The sequence below is a fragment of the Anolis carolinensis genome, unplaced genomic scaffold, assembly GCF_035594765.1.
Source record: "Anolis carolinensis isolate JA03-04 unplaced genomic scaffold, rAnoCar3.1.pri scaffold_7, whole genome shotgun sequence".
Taxonomy (NCBI): Eukaryota; Metazoa; Chordata; class Lepidosauria; order Squamata; family Dactyloidae; genus Anolis; species Anolis carolinensis.
In genome coordinates, this window is record NW_026943818.1 from 14,821,313 (window position 1) to 14,842,039 (window position 20,727).

Below are 20,727 nucleotides of genomic sequence, written 5' to 3' on the forward strand. Positions count from 1 at the left end.
TAAGGATATATATTATTTATATATTGTAAATTGTTATATATATTATAAATTATATATATATACACAATATTATATATATTGTAAATTTTATATATATTCACAATATTATATATATTGTAAATTACATATAAAATTTACAATATGTGTAATAGTATGATATATTTATATATTGTAAATATATATTATTTATATATTCCAAATTATATATATTGTAAATTATGAATCTTAAACGGCTCTGGTCCAACTTACCTCTCAGAACGTATCTCCACCTACGTGCCGTCCCGCAGATTGAGATCTTTGAGGGGTGTATAAATTAAATTAATTAAATTAATTAATTAAATAAAACGCATGGGGCGCTTCCCTAAACCGGCTTGCCGGGAGGGATAATAGGGCCTCCCTATTATCCGTCAGTTCTGGTTATCCGACATTCGGCCCGCCCGTTTATGTCGAATGACCACAACTCTACTGTATATGTGGCCAAGAAGCCCATGGCATCATCCCTTGTGCGCCTGAAGACCTTCTTTCTTGCAAAACCTTCCAAAGGACAATGGCGATATAGGATTAGGATCCTGTTCCTGGGGGAAAAGGAAGTGATCTATAGGATCCGGGCAGATATGGCACCACGAAACACAACAATGCTCGGGTTCGATTGTCGCTTTAATCTTGGCAACCAAGGCATGCACCGGAAACAAGAGGGACGCGAAAAGGAGGCTTTGCAGATGGATCTCTTCTTGTTCCTTGTTGGTGCTGCTTTTAGGATCACAAAACTGTCAGGCCGAGGGAGGCTTCCGGAGAGCAAGGCATGGCCCAGCTTCAGCCCGCCGGGTGTTTTGGACTTCAACTCCCACAATTCCTAACAAAGTTGACCCATGCCTGGGTTATAGAGACACGGATCCCACTGCAAAACCCAACCTTCTCTGACTCCCATCTCCCCATTTACTTACACAATAAATAGCAGAGGATTTGAGTGGAAAGGGGGCACGGGTTTTGGCCAGTCTGAAAGTCCACATTGATGGGCATGTGATCCCTTTGCAGTGACAAGACTACAACTCCCATCATAAGCTGATGATGGGAGTTGCACACCAGGGAGGGAGTGAACAGAATATCGTCCACGTATTGCATGGAAATGGTCTTCCAAAGTTGGGCAGCGCAAGTCTCCTACGCAGAGATGGCAACATTTTTTCAGGCTTGGGACTACGAGGAGAATATCATCCACGTATTGCATGGAGATGATCTTCCAGAGTCCAGAAACAGAGGCCTCATACGCAGAAATTCGGCTCGGGACCAACAGGAGAATATCGTCCACGTATTGCAGGGAGATGATCTTCCAGAGTCCGGCAACGGAGGCCTCATAGGCGGAGATGGAAATACTTCTTCCGGATCGGGACCAACATGAGAAAATCGTCCACGTATTGCAGGGAGATGATCTTCCAGAGTCTGGCAACGGAGGCCTCATATGCAGAGATGACAACACTTCTTCCAGCTCGGGACCAACAGGAGAATATCATCCATATATTGCATGGAGATGATTTTCCAGAGTCCAGAAACAGGCCTCATACGCAGAGATTCGGCTCGGGACCAACAGGAGAATATCGTCCACGTATTGCATGGAGATGATCTTCCAGAGTCCGGAAACAGAGGCCTCATAAGTGGAGATGGCAACACTTCTTCCGGCTCGGGACCAACAGGAGAATATCATCCATATATTGCATGGAGATGATCTTCCAGAGTCCAGAAACAGAGGCCTCATATGCAGAAATTCAGCTCGGGACCAACAGGAGAATATCGTCCACGTATTGCATGGAGATGATCTTCCAGAGTCCGGAAACAGAGGCCTCATAAGTGGAGATGGCAACACTTCTTCCGGCTCGGGACCAACAGGAGAATATCATCCATATATTGCATGGAGATGATCTTCCAGAGTCCAGAAACAGAGGCCTCATATGCAGAAATTCAGCTCGGGACCAACAGGAGAATATCGTCCACGTATTGCATGGAGATGATCTTCCAGAGTCTGGAAACGGAGGCCTCATACGCAGAGATAACATTTCTTCTAGCTTGGGACAAACAGGAGAATATCGTCCATGTATTGCAGGGAGATGATCTTCCAGAGTTCAGCAATGGAGGCCTCATACGCAGAGATAACATTTCTTCCATCTTGAAACAAACAGGAGAATGTCATCCACGTATTGCAGGGAGATGATCTTCCAGAGTCTGGAAACGGAGGCCTCATACGCAGAGATAACATTTCTTCTAGCTTGGGACAAACAGGAGAATATCATCCATGTATTGCAGGGAGATGATCTTCTAGAGTCCGGAAATGGAGGCCTCATACGCAGAGATAACATTTCTTCCAGCTTGGGACAAACAGGAGAATATCGTCCATGTATTGCAGGGAGATGATCTTCCAGAGTCCAGCAACGGAAGGCTCGTATGCAGAGATGGCATCCTCTTCTGTCTTGTAAGACATAGTGATCCTTTCCCTTCCCTTTCGCTCACAAAAATGACTTTTGATGCAAACTGGAAGCCTCCCTCGTTCCGACGTGACCTCTTTCTCCCTCAGTTCCTATACAGATTTTGCTTTGTGTCTTGGCGCTTTCCTCGTTCAAAAACCCATTCAGACATGCATCGAAAAGAAAGAAAAAGGGACCAGCGGCACCGAGGGATTCCTATGTACAGGTGGGTTTTTCTCTCTCTACATATTTACTGCTAGTACCATGACTAAAACACACGCCGGGGGATGCTGGGTCCTGGAGTCCGCGGGATTCCCAAAAAGGGTTTTCCTATCATCTTTGCTGGAGATGCGGAAACGGGACGACTCTTGTAAACACAGACTCTGCAGGGCAGAATGTAACTCTTTCCTCCTCGCACGAAGTAACCCGAGAAGGAGTTCTTTATCTTATAGGATGCAACTCGGAGTGGAGTTCCTTCTCTTTCGTAGAAGTAACTCGAGGTGGAGTTCCTTCTCTTCCTTATAAGAAGAAACTTGAGGTTTGAGTTCTTCTAAGAAGTTACTCGAGATGGAGTTCGTTCTCTTTTCTTATACACTGAAGTGGAGTTCCTTCTCTTCCTTATAAGAAGTTACTCGAGGTGGAGTGTCCTTGGCACCCGCAAAGGGAGCCTGGCGCCGCTCTCGGCGGAAACAGAAGCAAACCATCTCTCTCTTTTGTATGGAAAACTCAAAAAATTTGGCAAATTAGAGGCAGGCCGGCTCCGATCCGGCCACGCTTCCCATCGAGTAGCAGCAACAGGAGGACGGCGGAAGGCCGACATGGCGGCGAGTGCCGACGGTCCGTCCTCGTGAACTCGGGAGGGTCGCAGGCCCTCGGAACTGCTGTCCGTCTGTCCGTGGGGAGGTCCGCCCGCCCGTCCTTCGGCTCCACCCTCCCCTGCTCCTCCCCGAACTCTAGGTCTTCTCTTCGCGGTCTGTCTTCCGCCGGGTGATGTTCCGGGGCTTGATCTTGAGCGAGAGTTCCCACAAAGCCTCCTCGGCCAAATGGTCGCTGAAGTCGTTGAAGAAGGAGATGATGTCGTCGTTGCGCCGGATGTCGTAATGCCTGCAAATGACACAAGAGAGACCGAGAGGAAATAAATGTGAGGGACATACTCATAGAATTATAGAAGAGTTGGAAGAGACCTCATGGGCCATCTAGTCCAACCCCCTGCCAAGAAGCAGGAAATCGCATAACACAACACTCACTGGCGTGGTGTTATGTGTGTTGTAATAGTGCTGTGGTTTTTCAACCCTGTTGTATCCCCCCAGCTACCTCGAGATACCAGGAGAGGTGGGTAATAAATTATTATTATTATTGTTATCGGATTATATTATTTAATTATATTGCTAGATTATATTCCTATTATTATATTATTATTATTATATTATAATATTTTATTGGAGCCTCTGGTGGCCTAGGGGATAAAAGCCTCGTGACATGAAGGTTGGGTTGCTGACCTGAAGGCTGCCAGGTTCGAATCCCACCCAGGGAGAGCGTGGATGAGCTCCCTCTGTCAGCTCCAGCTCCATGCGGGGACATGAGAGAAGCCTCCCACAAGGATGGTAAAACATCAAAACATCCAGAAGTCCCCTGGGCAACGTCCTTGCAGACGGCCAATTCTCTCACTCCAGAAGCAACTCTGGTTGCTCCTGACATGAAAAAAAAATTAAAAAATATTTTATTATTAGACCATATTACTATATCATATTGGTATATTATATTTCTAATATATTAATAGATTATATTTATATTATACTGCTATATTATATTTCTAATACTATATGTATTATATTATCATGTTATTATATTAATTATATTGTTATATTATTATATTATTATTATTTTGTTAGATTATAATATATTTACATGGTTATATTTTATTATTTTATTAAATTATATTATTGTATTATATGGTTCTTATTAGACCATATTACTATATCATATTGGTATATTACATTTCTAATATATTAAGATTATATTTATATTATACTGCTATATTATTTTTCTAATACTATATTAATGTATTATATTATATTGTTATATTATTATTGTTTTGTTAGATTATAATATATTTACATGGTTATATTTTATTATTTTATTAAATTATTGTATTATATGGTTATTATTAGACCATATTACTATATCATATTGGTATATTACATTTCTAATATATTAAGATTATATTTATATTATACTGCTATATTATATTTCTAATACTATATGTATTATATTATATTATCATGTTATTATATTATATTAATTGTATCTTTTATTATAATATTGCCATGTTGTAATATAATAGTCCTATATTATCACTTTATCATAAAAGTGTATTATAGTGCAATATTACAATATTATGTAATATTATATTGTTGTATGATTATTTTATTTTAGTAGATTATTTTTGTATTATATTTTGGTATTATATTTTATTATGCTACTAGCTGTGCCCGGCCACGCGTTGCTGTGGCGAAGTCTGGTGGTATGGGAAATAAAGTATTGAGGCATTGGTGGTAGCTAGATTCTTTGAACCCAATCCATGATTTTAACACTTTGTCTTGTATGTGGTTTTTTATGACTTGCTTTTATTGTCTGATTGATTGGTTTTATTGTTTTGTTTTTATATTGTTCTGTTCGGGCTTGGCCCCATGTAAGCCGCCCCGAGTCCCTTCGGGGAGATGGGGCGGGGTATAAGAATAAAATTATTATTATTATTATTATTATTATTATTATTATTATTATTATTATTAGTAGTAGTAGTAGTATTATTATTATTATTATTATTATTAGTTAAGGTAAAGGGTAAAGGTTTTCCCCTGACGGAGCTTAGCCTTCTAACTGGCAGCAATTGGATAAAAACAATTCTTCCTCTCCCTCTAATTTGGACTTTATTTTTCTTTTCTTTTTGTTGTATGAACGTAGAGGCATGGATGAGGGGTTGTGCTGCCAAGTTTAGTGTTTCTGAGATGTGTCGTTTTGTTGTTTTGTCCTAGGCCGAAATTTCATTACCCTTTTATATATATAGATATTTTATTAAATCATTGTAGTAGATTATTATTATTATTATTATTATTATTATTATTATTATTATTATATTATATTGTTATGATGGCTATTGCTATTACTATCACCTACTGAGGAGGAGTAATCATCGACTCCTAGGACAAGGCTCAATCCGAACTCTTGTTGCGAGGAGTTTGGGTCCGGACTCGATGCTTTTCCGGTCCCTTTTTGGATGGCAATCCCACCCGGATGTCCCCGGACTTACACTTGCTGGAAGCACCGCATGCTGTCCAGGATGTTGAACTGCTGCCAGCGCTTGGAGAAGTTGACTTTGCCCTCGATGTGGTCCGGGTTCCCCAGGTGGACGAAGGTCAGGTCTTGCAGGATAAGGCCTCTGCAAACAGGAAACCAGGGAGACCTCTCGTTACAAACCGGAATCACTCCTACCGTATATACTTGAAGATAAGCCGGGTTTATCAACCCTTATTTAGGAGCTGAAAAAGCCTCCCCTGGCTTATAATCGGGTCACGGTCAAGCCGCACCTGAGCCCGGAGGCTGTTGTTTGTGATATATGATATACTAGCTGTACCCGGCCACGCGTTGCTATGGCTAGGACTTAATTTTTCTTTTCTTTTTGTTGTATGAACGTAGAGGCGTGGATGAGAGGTTGTGCTGTCAATTTTCAAGGTTGTGGGGCATTTAGTTTAGTTGTTTTTCCCGGTGCCGTGATTCCATTACCCTTTTATATATATAACTAGCTGTGCCCGGCCACGCGTTGCTGTGGCTAGGACTTTATTTTTCTTTTATTTTTGTTGTATAAACGTAGAGGCGTGGATGAGAGGTTGTGCTGTCAATTTTCAAGGTTGTGGGGCATTTAGTTTAGTTGTTTTGGCTGGTGCCGTGATTCCATTACCCTTTTATATATATAACTAGCTGTACCCGGCCACGCGTTGCTGTGGCTAGGACTTTATTTTTCTTTTATTTTTGTTGTATAAACGTAGAGGCGTGGATGAGAGGTTGTGCTGTCAATTTTCAAGGTTGTGGGGCATTTAGTTTAGTTGTTTTGTCCGGTGCCGTGATTCCATTACCCTTTTATATATATATATATATATATATATATATATATATATATATATATATATATATAGACTAGCTGTGCCCGGCCACGCGTTGCTGTGGCTAGGACTTTATTTTTCTTTTCTTTTTGTTGTATGAACATAGAGGCGTGGATGAGAGGTTGTGCTGTCAATTTTCAAGGTTGTGGGGCGTTTAGTTTAGTTGTTTTGTCCAGTGCCGTGATTCCATCACCCTTTTATATATATAGATTTATCTCTCCTCTTATCCTCCCTTATCAGTGTTTACTTTTCCAAAGCCTCCCTCGCTCTTAACCAAGGGAATGTTTTGAATTTTGAATTTTGTTTTACTGTTTTATGATCGCTGTATTGACGTCGGGCATGGCCCCATGTGAGCCGCTCCGAGTCCCTTCGGGGAGATGGGGCGGGATATAAAAATAAAGTTATTATTATTATTATTATTAAAAGGGAAAGAAGCCCTTGCAAGTCATTTGAGCAAAAATGAGATATGAACATATGACCTACTGACAGACCCCACTTACAGAGCTAGATTACTGTTTTTCTTTGAAATACGGTAAACATTGTAAATACGGTAAATATTGAAAAACCTTTAACCTACTGATGCCTCAATATAATTTCATTGGGATCTGTTTTCATTTTGAAATTGACCAGTAGCCGCTGCATTTTCCATTCTCATCGTATATTTATTTATTTATTTGCGACATTTATATCCCGCCCTTCTCACCCCGAAGGGGACTCAGAGCGGCTTACAAATTAAATTTACATACAATATTATATGATTAGCATAGTACAATACTATATTGTACTGTATAAATATACTGTAATATGATTAGTAATATTACATGTAAAATATAATATATAATTAATATTATTATATTGTATTATTAGTATTATATCGTATTACAATATAATATTATGAATATATATACTCGAGTCAGTAAGTTTCCCCAGTAATTAGTAATCTAGTGATATAATTTAATAATGACATTCCTATGGGGAATAGTGGGGTGTTACTCACAGGTAGGGGATGCAGGGGGGCTCCACCTCGGAGAGGGCGGCCCGGTAGGCCCGGAAGGAGGAGGAGCTGTCAATCAGCGTGCAGTACTCGGCCAGGCCCTGCAAGACAGGCATAAGAGGAATACCACGTGCGCCCGGATGTGGCCCGGCACGTGGGGGAGCCCTCCCGCCACCCCGGTGCCCCCCCCCCGCTCACCTCCGAGGTCTGCTTCTGCCACTCCAGGCGGCGGATGGGGGCCGAGTCCAGCGCCGAGAGGATGGCCAGGTAGGAGTTGAAGTTGTTGAGCTTCCGCAAGTGCTGCCGGGAAAAGGGCCGTTACTGCTTCACAACCACAACCACACAACCCTAGAGTTTATTTATTTATTTATTTATTAGTGGCATTTATACCCCGCCTTTATTTATTTATTTATTTCCAATATTTCTACCCCGCCCTTCTCCCCGAGGGGACTCAGGGCGGCTTACACAACTGGTAGGATCACTACCAGTACATCATAATACAATACAATAAGAATAAAACAGTTAAAATAATTAAAATACACTATGTAAAAATTCAACACAATGCAACACCAAATATATATACCAATCATCCATCAGACCTTGTGCAAAAGCCTTAATCTAATCCATGTCCATGCTCACTGAGTTCATTCATTAAATTTCTCACCCTGAAGGGGACTCAGGGCGGTTTACAAGTATATATACGAGGGCTATCCACAAAGTTGGTTACGTTTTGGATTTTAAAAAGGACAAAGTATAAGAGAAATCATTTACCATATGCAGCTGAAAGACACATCCCAATACTACAATCTCAGGTAATCCCCATTGAAATCTAGGCACGTCTCATATAGATAAACTAGCTGTGCCCGGCCACGCGTTGCTGTGGCGTTGTCTGGTGGTGTTGGTGAGAAATTGTTGAGGTACTGGTGGTATTGAATGTCTGTTGTGTCAGGGTATTGTGTATTGTGAAATGTTAAAATCAATCTGGGTTATTAGAAATGCCTTATGTGTTAAGTTTTTCGGCAAGGCATTTCAGCAGTTATGGAGTTAATGAGAGTCTGCTATAATTGACGTATCACAGGACCAATGGGGTCAAGTTTGTTTTGACCGGGACTTTCTTTCTTGTTCCTGTGGAATGCAGAGGAGTTTCCTGAGTAGAGCAGTGTGTGTGTGTGCATGAGTCGCTTCGGCAAGAGCACTCATGGAGGAAGGACTGATTTGCTCTGTTTGTATATAGTCATGTAAATAAAGATATATTGCTGTTGGATTTCCAACCGAACCCTCGTCTGCTGGAGTGTGTTTGTCCAGTGCTGTTTTTCCACACGGGGAGACAGTCTGGAGAAGGAGGTGAAGACCGGGATGGTGAATTTTTGGATTACACTCTGCTACCCATCATCCCATGACATGTTGTATGGTTGTCTTTATGTTTAGTATGCACACTGAAGTGGATTATACGGCAGTGTGGACTCAAGATAATCCAGTTCAAAGCAGATAATATAAGATTCTATAGCTGTTTGGAAGGGCCTTGAGTCTACACTGCCATATAATCCAGTTAAAATCTGATAATCTGTGGAAGTGAGGCCTAACTGTGCCTGTCCCCTGGGCTGAGTAGGTTGCTAGGAGACCAAGTGGGCAGAGCTTAGCCTTCAAACTGGCAGCAACTGGATAAAAACTATTATTCCTCTCCCTCTAATTAGGACTTTATTTTTCTTTTCCTTTTTGTTGTATCAACCTAGAGCCGTGAATGATGGGTTGTGTTGTCAAGTTACGAGGTTGGGGGGCCTGTAGTTTTGTTGTTTTGTCCGCTGCCCTGATGCCATCACTCTTTTATATATATAGATGAGTTTGAAAAGTTCTGCTCCAGTAAATTCCCCGCTTGTGTCCTCAGCTCTTCCCCCTTCTGGCGGCAAATTTACTGGGGCAGACCTTTTCAAACCATTCAGCCTCTGCTTATTAATATAATAATCGGAGTCACTCACCTTCATGATCTTGATGAACTTGAGGAGCAGCCTCTCGCGGTCCTGCGCTTTCTCCTGCTGCATAATGATGGAGCGCACCCTGCGGGGTTGGGGTGGAAATACAATTTCCCATATTTATTATTATTATTATTATTATTATTATTATTATTATTATTATTATTATAGTCGGGGCTTCTATGATTGCCCTAATGCATATTATTATTATTATTATTATTATTATTATTATTATTATTATTATAGTCAGGGCTTCTATGAGAGCTCTAATGCATATTATTATTATAGTCAGGGCTTCTATGATTGCCCTAATGCATATTATTATTATTATTATTATTATTATTATTATTATAGTCAGGGCTTCTATGAGAGCTCTAATGCATATTATTATTATTATTATTATTATTATTATTATTGTCAGGGTTTCTATGATTGCCCTAATGCATATTATTATTATTATTATTATTATTATTATTATTATTATTATTGTCAGGGCTTCTATGAGAGCTCTAATGCATATTATTATTATTATTATTATTATTATTATTATTATTATTATAGTCAGGGCTTCTATGAGAGCTCTAATGCATATTATTATTATTATTATTATTATTATTATTATTATTATTATTATTATTATTATTATTATTATTATTATTATTATAGCTGGGGCTTCTATGAGAGCCCTAATACATTATATTATATTATATTATATTTGTAATGAAGTGTGAATTTTTTAGTTTACAAATGTTATGTTTAATTGTGTTTTATAAGGGTCAATATTTCAGTTATGGCATCTCTGCACTCAGGAGTTGGTTGCCATGGAGAAGTGGGCGGAGCCAACTGCCGTTTTGGTGGAAAAGTGCAGGTTTAAAAAAAAGAAGCATTTAGTCTGTGCCCTGATGAGGTACAGGGAAGACTGATCCTCAGTTGAAGGGCTCAGGGAGACTCAATTGCTTATTTTTGAGTCAGTTTAAAATAAGTTTGGTGACTTATTTTAGGTTGTCTGTGCCCTGATGAGGTACAGGGAAGATTGACCCTAAGTCGAAGGGATCAGGGAGGCTCAAATACTTATTTTTGAGTCAGTTTAAAATAAGTTTGGTTTAAAATAAGTATTTTAAGGTAGTCTGTCTCCTGATAAGGAACAGATAATCTGTGATTGTAATTCACAGGGTGACTGTGGTTTAAAAGCAGTAGAGATAGAAGTGACATTTTAAAGAGTTTGAAACACCTAATTCTAGCTTGCAACTGTTAATCAAAGTGCCTCTACGGAGAAACGTTATTGTAACCACTAAGCTCGGTGCCTGAATAAACTTGTTATTGTTCTTTCTAACATCTCAGCTTCTGTCACATATATTACCATCATAAGTAAACAACAAGAATAAGAAAAACAAACTTTAAAAGGTCTCATCTCTGAGTAGTTGGTGGCTGCATCTTCCCATAGTGGTGTCAAGCGTTGATAATCCCCTTTACATCTGGTGGCAGCATTATAAAGACTTTACTAATTGGTGGCAGTGTTTAATAAAAACATCTTTACACTGGTGGCAGCGGTTATATATATAATTAAATAAAAACTTGTCCTTCACAATATTATAAGTTTTATTATATTATTATACCTTTACCCTGATGGTGATATCCCAATTCCATTGTGTAATTGCTTGCTATTCCCTCCCCACCCCATAATGGACTGAAATGTTGTTTGTATTCTATTATTTAGACCCGGTTGCTGCTCCGAAGTGGCACGACTGGGCACCGTGTGCGGGGCGGCCCTTCCCTTCTCGCTCTTACCAGTAGGACATGTTGTTAAAGTGCTCGGTGAACTGGGTCAGGTTGGGGCTCTTCTCCTCGTTCTGCTCTTTCGCCCAAAGCAACACCTCGGGGATCTGGAAGGGAAAGAAGGCCCGGGGCTGTTGGGCGGCTGCACCAGCCCCACAAAAAGCAGAACCTCCCCCCCAAACCTCTGTCTCGAGGCAGCCACCCAACGCACCTCGATCTTGTAGAAGAGCTCCGCGTCCAGGAGGGTCAGCTGCTCGGCAATTTCGTGGCTGTGGAAGTCGTGGAGGGTCCCCGGCCTGGGAAAGGGGGAAGAAGGAAAGAAAGAATATAGATGTCCCATGCTCTCTTTGTGTGGGGGGCCCCCGGAGGGCGTGCCATGGGGTGCCCCCCCCCCCTACGTACCTGGCGGCCACCCATCGCGAGGCGAGGGGCCGAGCGGAGTTGTTGTGCCGCAGGATCTTCTTCTGCTGGGCCTTGTCGAGGATGTTCTTGCGCAGGACGCGGGCCAGGCTGAGCTCCCCACTGCAGACCAGGCGGAAGACCAGCGCCATCAGCAGGCGCAGGAGCTCCTCCGACAGCTCCACCAGGCTGAAGAAAGAAGGGAAGAATGGGAAGGAAAAGAAAGGAAAAGGAAGGAAGGAAGGACAATAGAAAGGGAAATTTGAAGGATAATCATAATCATAGTCATAATCAAACCTGCTTTGATTGAAGTCACAAATCAGAAACTCCTCAAAGCACAGCAGACAAAAAAAATCAGTACAAGAAAACCGCACTACAAACTAGAGCTGACAGCTGGCACAACAAAACATTGCATGGAAAGTTCCTGGACAAAACTGAAGGAAAAGCTGACAAGGAGAAGACCTGACTCTGGCTCACAAATGGGACCCTGAAGAAGGAGATCTGCGTGCATCATCCAGTCCTAGACACTTGGGAAGTGTTCGACTTGTGATTTTGTGATACGAAATCCAGCATATCTATCTTGTTTGCTGTGCCATACAATAAAATAATAATAATAATAATAATAATAATAATAATAATAATAATAAGCACAGCAGACAAAAAAAACCAGTACAAGAAAACCGCACTACAAACTAGAGCTGACAGCTGGCACAACAAAACATTGCATGGAAAATTCCTTGACAAAATTGAAGGAAAAGCTGATAAGGAGAAGACCTGGCTCTGGCTCACGAATGGGACCCTGAAGAAGGAGACAGAAGGCCTGATCCTTGCAGCCCAGGAGCAAGACATCAGAACAAAGGCAAGTAATAATAATAATAATAATAATAATAATAATAATAATAATAGAAGACCTGGCTCTGGCTCACGAATGGGACCCTGAAGAAGGAGACAGAAGGCCTGATCCTTGTAGCCCAGGAGCAAGCCATCAGAACAAATTAAATCCAAGGCCAAGATTGAAAAATCAACTGATGACCCAAAATGCAGACTGTGCAAGGAAGCTGACGAAAACATTGATCATATCCTCAGCTGCTGTAAGAAAATCACACAGACAGACTACAAACAGAGGCACAACTGTGTGGCCCAAAGGATTCACTGGAACTTATGTCTCAAGTCCCACCTCCCAGCAGCAAAGAACTGGTGGGATCACAAACCTGCAAAAGTCTTGGAAAATGAGCACGCAAAGATACTGTGGGACTTCCGAATCCAGACTGACAAAGTTCTGGAACACAACACACCAGACATCACAGTTGTGGAAAAGAAAAAGGCTTGGATCATTGATGTCGCCATCCCAGGTGATAGTCGCATTGACGAAAAACAACAGGAAAAACTCAGCCGCTATCAGGATCTCAAGATTGAACTGCAAAGACTCTGGCAGAAACCAGTGCAGGTGGTCCCGGTGGTGATGGGCACACTGGGTGACGTGTCAACAGATCTCAGCCGGCATTTGGAAACAATAGACATTGACAAAATCACGATCTGCCAACTGCAAAAGGCCACCCTACTGGGATCTGCACACATCACTCGAAAATACATCACACAGTCCTAGACACTTGGGAAGTGTTCGACTTGTGGTTTTGTGAAACGAAATCCAGCATATCGATCTTGTTTGCTGTGTCATAATAAAATAATAATTATTATAATTATAATACTTGGATGACACTCACCAGAGTTCGTCCACCACTCGGACCAGGACGAAGAAGGTGTTCTTGCTGACCCGCTTCTTGAAGGTGTCCGGACAATGGCAGAACTTCTCATACGTTGAGCTCAGAGTTAAAGAAAATCAGGATTGCCAAAACCAAACCAAAGCATAGGCCTCAATACTGCCTTATATCCCAAGATCTGATCTCAGATTGCAGAATATAACATTGCAGTTTTTGTTCCTGGGTTCTCCATGTCATTTCCTAATTGATTCTATCACAAAAACATGAGAAAAGTTTATTAAATTGCCCAAACTTTGTTCTTGTGGGAAGGACATCCTACTACTGCACATTTTGCTCTAGTTTTGCAATGAATCTCTTCATCATTGAGTCTTCATCAACCAGTTCAACCTGCTTTGTGGCAGCCACAAAAATAAAGTTTCTGGAGTAGAACAACTCCTTTCAAAGTAAAGACCGCAGAATGAAACAGGAAATTATTATTATTTCACTTCTTACCCGCCTCTCCTCGTATACAGATATTCCAGATTTGAGAAAACAGTAATAAGGACATTAGTTATATTATTATTATTATTATTATTATTATTATTATTATTATTATTATTATTATTATTATTATAACTATTATTATTATTTTCTTACCTGCCTCTCCTCATATACAGATATTCCAAATTTGAGAAAACAATAATAAGGACATTTGTTGTTGTTGTTATTATTATTATTATTATTATTATCTTACCTGTTTCTCCTCATATACAGATATTCCAGATTTGAGAAAACAATAATAAAGACATTATTTATTATTATTATTATTATTATTATTATTATTATTATTATTATTATTATTATTATTATTATTATTTTCTTACTTGCCTCTCCTCATATACAGGTATTCCAGATTTGAGGAAATAATAATAATAATAATAATAATAATAATAATAATAACAACTGTATTTCTTACCTGCCTCTCCTCATATACAGGTATTCCAGATTTGAGGAAGAAATAATAATAATAATAATAATAATAATAATAATAATAATAATAATAATAATAATTTTATTTCTTACCCACCTCTCCTCATATACAGATATCCAGATTTGAGAAAACAATAATGACATTATTATTATTATTATTATTTTCTTACCTGCCTCTCCTCATATACAGGTATTCCAGATTTGAGGAAGAAATAAGAATTACCATAATAATGAATTATTAATAATTATTATTGATTATTAATTATTATTAATATGAAATCCAGCATACCTATCTTGTTTGCTGTGTCATAATAAAATAATAATAATATATTATTTTTCTTCCCACCTCTCCTCGTGTACAGGTATTCCAGACTACCTAGGTCATTTTTGGAGAGATTTTGGGGCCCGTTTTTGAGAAAATGCTACCGGCCAAAAAAAGGATATCTGTACTGTAGCTTTTTGATGAGTTCTTCGGGGCTGATGAAGGTCCGGTACGTCGTCAGGAAGGCTTCACAATACAGGACCAGATCTAAAGAAGAAGAAGATGAGCGGTCATGTCCATGCATTTACTCACCCATATAATAATAATAATAATAATGATGATGATGATGATGATGATGATGATTGACTGGCCCGGAAGGGGCTTCAACGAGGCTCCACCCACTTCCCGGCCGTACCTTTCCTGTCGGTCTCGGTGGCGTGGACCAGGAGGATGTCCCCGGACCCTCCCCGCACGTCGGGCCCGTCGTCGCCCTGAAAACGAAGCCGGAAAAAAGGGGAGTTTTGAGGGGACAACGTTCGGAACGCCTTCCTGTCGGAATTCAACTTTGCACAACTCTCTCTCATTCTCCTCCCATCCTAATGGATGAGGCAGAATGGAACTTCTTTGGGATGCAAGTCCCTTTGTTTTAAGACGTCATGCTCATTCATTCCTTCATTCCCCTCCTTTTCATTCTGAGTCTCTAAGAAAGATATAGTTGCTTACCTGTCACTGTGTTTCTTCAAGTGGTGTCCTGTGGAATTTTCACATATGGGATTTTCTACTGCGTCTGCGCAGCATTTCGGAACCTTCTAGAAACTCTAAGTGAAACTTTTGGGCGCGAGCCCCGCCCACAGGGACTTATATACTCTACTGGGGAGAGTGGGCGGGGCTCGCGCCCAAAAGTTTCACTTAGAGTTTCTAGAAGGTTCCGAAATGCTGCGCAGGCACAGTAGAAAATGGGGCCGGGCTGTGGCGCAGCTGGCTAGTAACCAGCTGCTATAAATCACTACTGACTGAGAGGTCATGAGTTCGAAGCCCGGGTCGGGTTAAGCCTCCGACCATAAAAAAAAAAAAAATAGCCCTGGCTTGCTGTTGACCTATGCAGCCCCGAAAGACAGTTGCATCTGTCAAGTAGGGAAAATTTAGGTACGCTTTATGCGGGAGGCTAATTTAACTAATCTACAACACCATAAAACTGCTCACGAGGAAAAGAATGAGGAAGAACAGCCACCAATGGACGGTGAAGCAACAGCTCCCCCTGTGGCTGGAATCGTGAAGCTGGAAAGATGTTAAAAATGCCTCTGTGTCTGTCTAAAACTGAATGTTGTTTGTCTGTTGGCATTGAATGTTTGCCATATATGTGTTCATTGTAATCCGTCCTGAGTCCCCTTCGGGGTGAGAAAGAAGGGCAGAATATAAATACTGTAAATAAATAAATAAATAAATAAAATCCCATATGTGCGATTTCCACAGAAGCACCACGAAGAAAAAACACATGAAAGCCCCCCACACGCCACTGACCTCCTGCTTGAGGGTCAGCCGGGCCATGATCTCGCTGTGGTCGGTCAGCGAGAGCTCGTCCACTTCCTCTTCCTCGTCCAGCCGGGAAGCGGCCAGGGCCTCGTCGGGAAGCTTCTGCTGCCTGCGGGAAGAAGAACAACGGGAAGCGACATTGAGAAAAGAAGCCCCCCGATTGGAAGCCCATTACATCAGGAACCATCCGTGACCAGGAGAGGTTCACTTTGGTCCAACCCAGGGCTTCTTGAACCCAAGAAACTTTTATATATTATATTATAAATTACATATGTGTGTGTGCATATCTATATATATAAATGAGTGATGGCATCACGGCGACCCACAAAACAACAAAACTACAGGCCCCCCAACCTCAAAATTTGACAACACAACCCATCATCCATGCCTCTAGGTTGATACAACAAAAAGAAAAGAAAAATAAAGTCCTAATTAGAGAGAGAGGAATAATTGCTTTTATCCGATTGTTGCCACTTAGAAGGCTAAGCTCCGCCCACTTGGTCTCCTAGCAACCCACTCAGCCCAGTGTTAATAAAAGAATAAAAAATAAAATAAATACAAATAATACAATAAAAATAATTAAAAACACTAAAAAATTAATACAATAAAATACTATAACAAAATAACTAAAAATAATACAACAAAATAATAAAATATAATAAATAAAAAAGATAAGTTACAATAAAATTAATTAAAAAAATACATATAACGTCAAATAAAAATTCCACAACAACTTTTAACCAATACCACCACCACCACTTTGCCACAGCAATGCGTGGCTGGGCACAGCTAGTATATATATATATATATATATATATATACACACACACACACAAACACACACATACTAGCTGTGCCCGGCCACGCGTTGCTGTGGCATCGTCCTAAGCCTAAACCTGGCTTTTCACCCAGGCTTTTGGTTAAGATCGCCCTTCCCCATCATAATTATCATCATAATTACAATTATACTCCTCGACCTTTTGTATTGGCCAAACTTCTCCTGAATTACTGGATGTTAATTCAGGGCTCCTCCCAACCCAATGTGACCTTAATCGAATCTGCTGCACTTTATCCATTTCTGAATTTGCAACTCATAATGTGCACTTTGCTTATCCACTTTTGCAACCTCATTGGTTTTAATTCGATGTCTTCATACTGCATTTCTGTTATTTTTTCTTTCTTTTTTCGGTTATTGTGTATGTATTATTACTGCTTTTTGTTCTGTATTTTGATGATTCGTATTTTGTTATTGTTTTGTATCTCATTTTGCTGGAAGCCGTCCCGAGTCCCCTTCAGGGGAGATTATTATTAAGTGGGATTCCTAGGGGAATCCTTTGTTGGGAGGTATTAGCTGGTTCTGATTGTTTCCTGTCTGTAATTCCCCTGTTTTCAGAGTGTTGTTCTTTATCTACTGTCCTGATTTTAGAGATTATATTGTTCTGTATTATTGTACCACAGTAATTATTATATATTATATTTATAGTCCTATATATATTATCTGCTTAGAACTTGATTATACTATATGAGGCCCCTTCTACACAGCTGTAGGAAATCCACACTGAACCGTATTATATGGCAATGTGGACTCAAGATAATCCATTTCGAAGCAGATATTCTGGATTATCTGCCTTAGCATTCTAGGTAATACAGCTGTATGGAAGAGCCTTGAGTCTACACCAGTGATGGCCAACCTATGACATGCGTGTCAGCACTGACACGCCTAGCCATTTTTGCTGACACGCTGCCGCATGCAAATTGATTGGATGACTAATGTCTTTTGGGGCCAAATTTGGTGCGATTTGGTCCAGTGGTTTTGTTTACTCCATGGGAATTATGCACATTACATTTATATATATATATATATATATATATATATATATATATATATACACACACACACACACACACACACACACACACACACACATACACATACATACACACATACATACAGAAAGAGAGAGAGAGAGAGAGAGATATTATTATATCATTCTATTATTATTCTATTATTTGCTGTAAGCCGCTCCGAGTCCCCTTCAGGGGAGATGGAGGCGGGATATAAATAAACTTCTTCTTCTTCTTCTTATTATTATTAAGTGGGATTCCTAGGGGAATCCTTTGTTGGGAGGTGTTAGCTGGTCCTGATTGTTTCCTGTCTGTAATTCCCCTGTTTTCAGAGTGTTGTTCTTTATCTATTTTATATTGTTCTGTATTATTGTACCACAGTAATTATTATATATTATATTTATAATCCTATATTATCTGCTTAGAACTTGTTGTTGTTTTCGGGCGTGTCCCTGTTGTGAGCCACCCCGAGTCCCTTCGGGGAGATGGGGCGGGATATAAAAATAAAGTTTATTTTATTATTATTTATTATACTATGAGGCCCCTTCTACACAGCTGTAGGAAATCCACACTGAACCGTATTATATGGCAATGTGGACTCAAGATAATCCAAAGCAGATTATCTGCCTTAGCATTTTGGGTTATATAGCTGTGTGGAAGAGCCTTGAGTCTACACTGTCATATAATCCAGTTTAAATCTGATAATCTGTATTTTATAGGCAGTGTGGAAGAGGCCTAAGTGAACCCTTGCTGGACCAACCTTCCGGAGCCTCACCTGTCGCTCTCCTCTTGGCTCTCCTTCCCGGGAAGGCTGTTGCTCAAGGGGGTCGGGGTCTTGGCGTGGCCGGGGTCTCGGACAATCGGAGAATCCTGGAAGAGAGGGAGGGACAGAGCTGGGCATCAACGGGGAGCCAGAGCTTGCCAAGAAGACTCTCAGCAGGCACCTCAAGCCACTTGCAGACTACCATTATTGCGGGTGGTCCTGGAACCCAACCCCAGCGATAAGTGAGGGATCACTGTATAGGATTTGCAAAGACTTGCAAACATATGAGGGGGAAATTCATATATAAAATTAATGTATATAGATTGATAGATACAAATATAAAGGTACATAGGGATTGCAAAGGCTTGCAGGGGGAAATGCCTATATATCTGTAGCAGAGATTAACAAATATTTCAGGGGAAAATGCTTTTATAAGATTAATATTCATCTTGACTTGTAAGGGCTTCTTTCCCTTTTCAAAGCATTCCCTTGATTAAGAGCAAGGGAGGCTTTGGAAAAGTAAACACCAATAAGGGAGGGTAAGATGAGAGGTAAATATATCATATACTGCAAGCAACAGCCTTAGCTCATAAATAAAGGTTGAAAAACTCGGTTTATCTTCGAGTGTATACGGTACATTCTGAGAAACTCCTAAGGCTCGAATCAAATGCGGTGCAAATATCTTAGGGTATTTTATTTATATTTTACAATATCAAAAACAACACATTCCCTGACAAAAAGAACCATTTGTGTGTCTTACTTAATTCAGTGAAAGAAAGCACCAAGCGGAGGAAATTAAAGCGGAACCAACAACACTGCGCTGTAGAGCACATTTCCTTCTCCCAAAAGATCCCCTTCCCAAACAACGAGACCGTTGTGGCAATAAAGTCCCTCCGAAACCAAAGTGGCCGAAGGAAGCAGGAAACGAGAGAAGGTGGTCCCGGCGGTGATGGGCACACTGGGTGCCGTGCCAAAAGATCTCAGCCGGCATTTGGAAACAATAGACATTGACAAAATCACGATCTGCCAACTGCAAAAGGCCACCCTGCTGGGATCTGCACACATCATCCGAAAATACATCACACAGTCCTAGACACTTGGGAAGTGTTCGACTTGTGATTTTGGGATATGAAATCCATGTTGGAAATAGCAACATTCCAAGCCTCTCACCAGTTAAGCACCAAAACATCATGTTATACAACAAATTTGACAGAAAAAGTAGTTCAATACGCAGTAATGTTATGTTGTAATTACTGTATTTACAAATTTAGCAGCAAAATATCACAATGTATTGAAAACACTGTCTACAAAAATGTGTTGGATAATCCAGAACGTTGGATAAGCGAGTGTTGGATAAGTGAGACTCTACTGTACCTTCAAGACTTTGTTTTATACATATATACACATACACACAGAGTTAGGGTTAGGAATTGTATCTCAAACGTATTTGAAACTGGACAGATAAGTTATGTACCTGTGTATGCTGAACACATGAAGATTGTGAGTAAACCAAATACATTATTTTTAACAAGTCTATTTCATTTTTTTTGAGTGCATGAAATTAAACAAGTTGTTTTATGGGAGTCGATATATTTTTGGGCAGCTGAGAAACACTTCTGAAGCACTGCTACCTTGTGCACTGGCATATTCTTTGTTTCCTAAAAGATCAGAGACAATAGGCTCAGTCTAACAACTGAAGACATTGCCTTGCATATTACATTTGGTTGTATACCATGAGAAGATTCTGTTGGATTTTTGGTTGTGTGTACAGTAGAGTCTCACTTATCTAACACTCGCTTATCCAACGTTCTGGATTATCCAACACATTTTTGGAGTCAATGTTTTCAAAATATCGTGATATTTTGGTGCAAAATTCATAAAT

General features: G+C 40.3%; 1 protein-coding gene across 1 annotated transcript in view; it reads right to left on the reverse strand.

Moving 5' to 3' along the window:
* Window positions 1-639: 639 nt before the first annotated feature.
* rapgef1 (Rap guanine nucleotide exchange factor 1) overlaps window positions 640-20,727 on the reverse strand; it is a 60,596-nt gene continuing 40,508 nt past the window's right edge. Inside the window, exons 14-26 of the mRNA XM_062959053.1 lie at window positions 18,858-18,952; window positions 16,226-16,346; window positions 15,120-15,195; window positions 14,887-14,971; window positions 13,477-13,569; window positions 11,756-11,941; window positions 11,565-11,649; window positions 11,366-11,460; window positions 9,584-9,662; window positions 7,806-7,907; window positions 7,611-7,708; window positions 5,764-5,892; window positions 640-3,557 (exon numbers count right to left, since the gene is read on the reverse strand). Of these exons, the coding sequence (XP_062815123.1) occupies window positions 3,407-3,557; window positions 5,764-5,892; window positions 7,611-7,708; window positions 7,806-7,907; window positions 9,584-9,662; window positions 11,366-11,460; window positions 11,565-11,649; window positions 11,756-11,941; window positions 13,477-13,569; window positions 14,887-14,971; window positions 15,120-15,195; window positions 16,226-16,346; window positions 18,858-18,952 (1,395 nt within the window). The 3' untranslated portion in view covers window positions 640-3,406. The remainder of the gene's footprint in view (window positions 3,558-5,763; window positions 5,893-7,610; window positions 7,709-7,805; window positions 7,908-9,583; window positions 9,663-11,365; window positions 11,461-11,564; window positions 11,650-11,755; window positions 11,942-13,476; window positions 13,570-14,886; window positions 14,972-15,119; window positions 15,196-16,225; window positions 16,347-18,857; window positions 18,953-20,727) is intronic.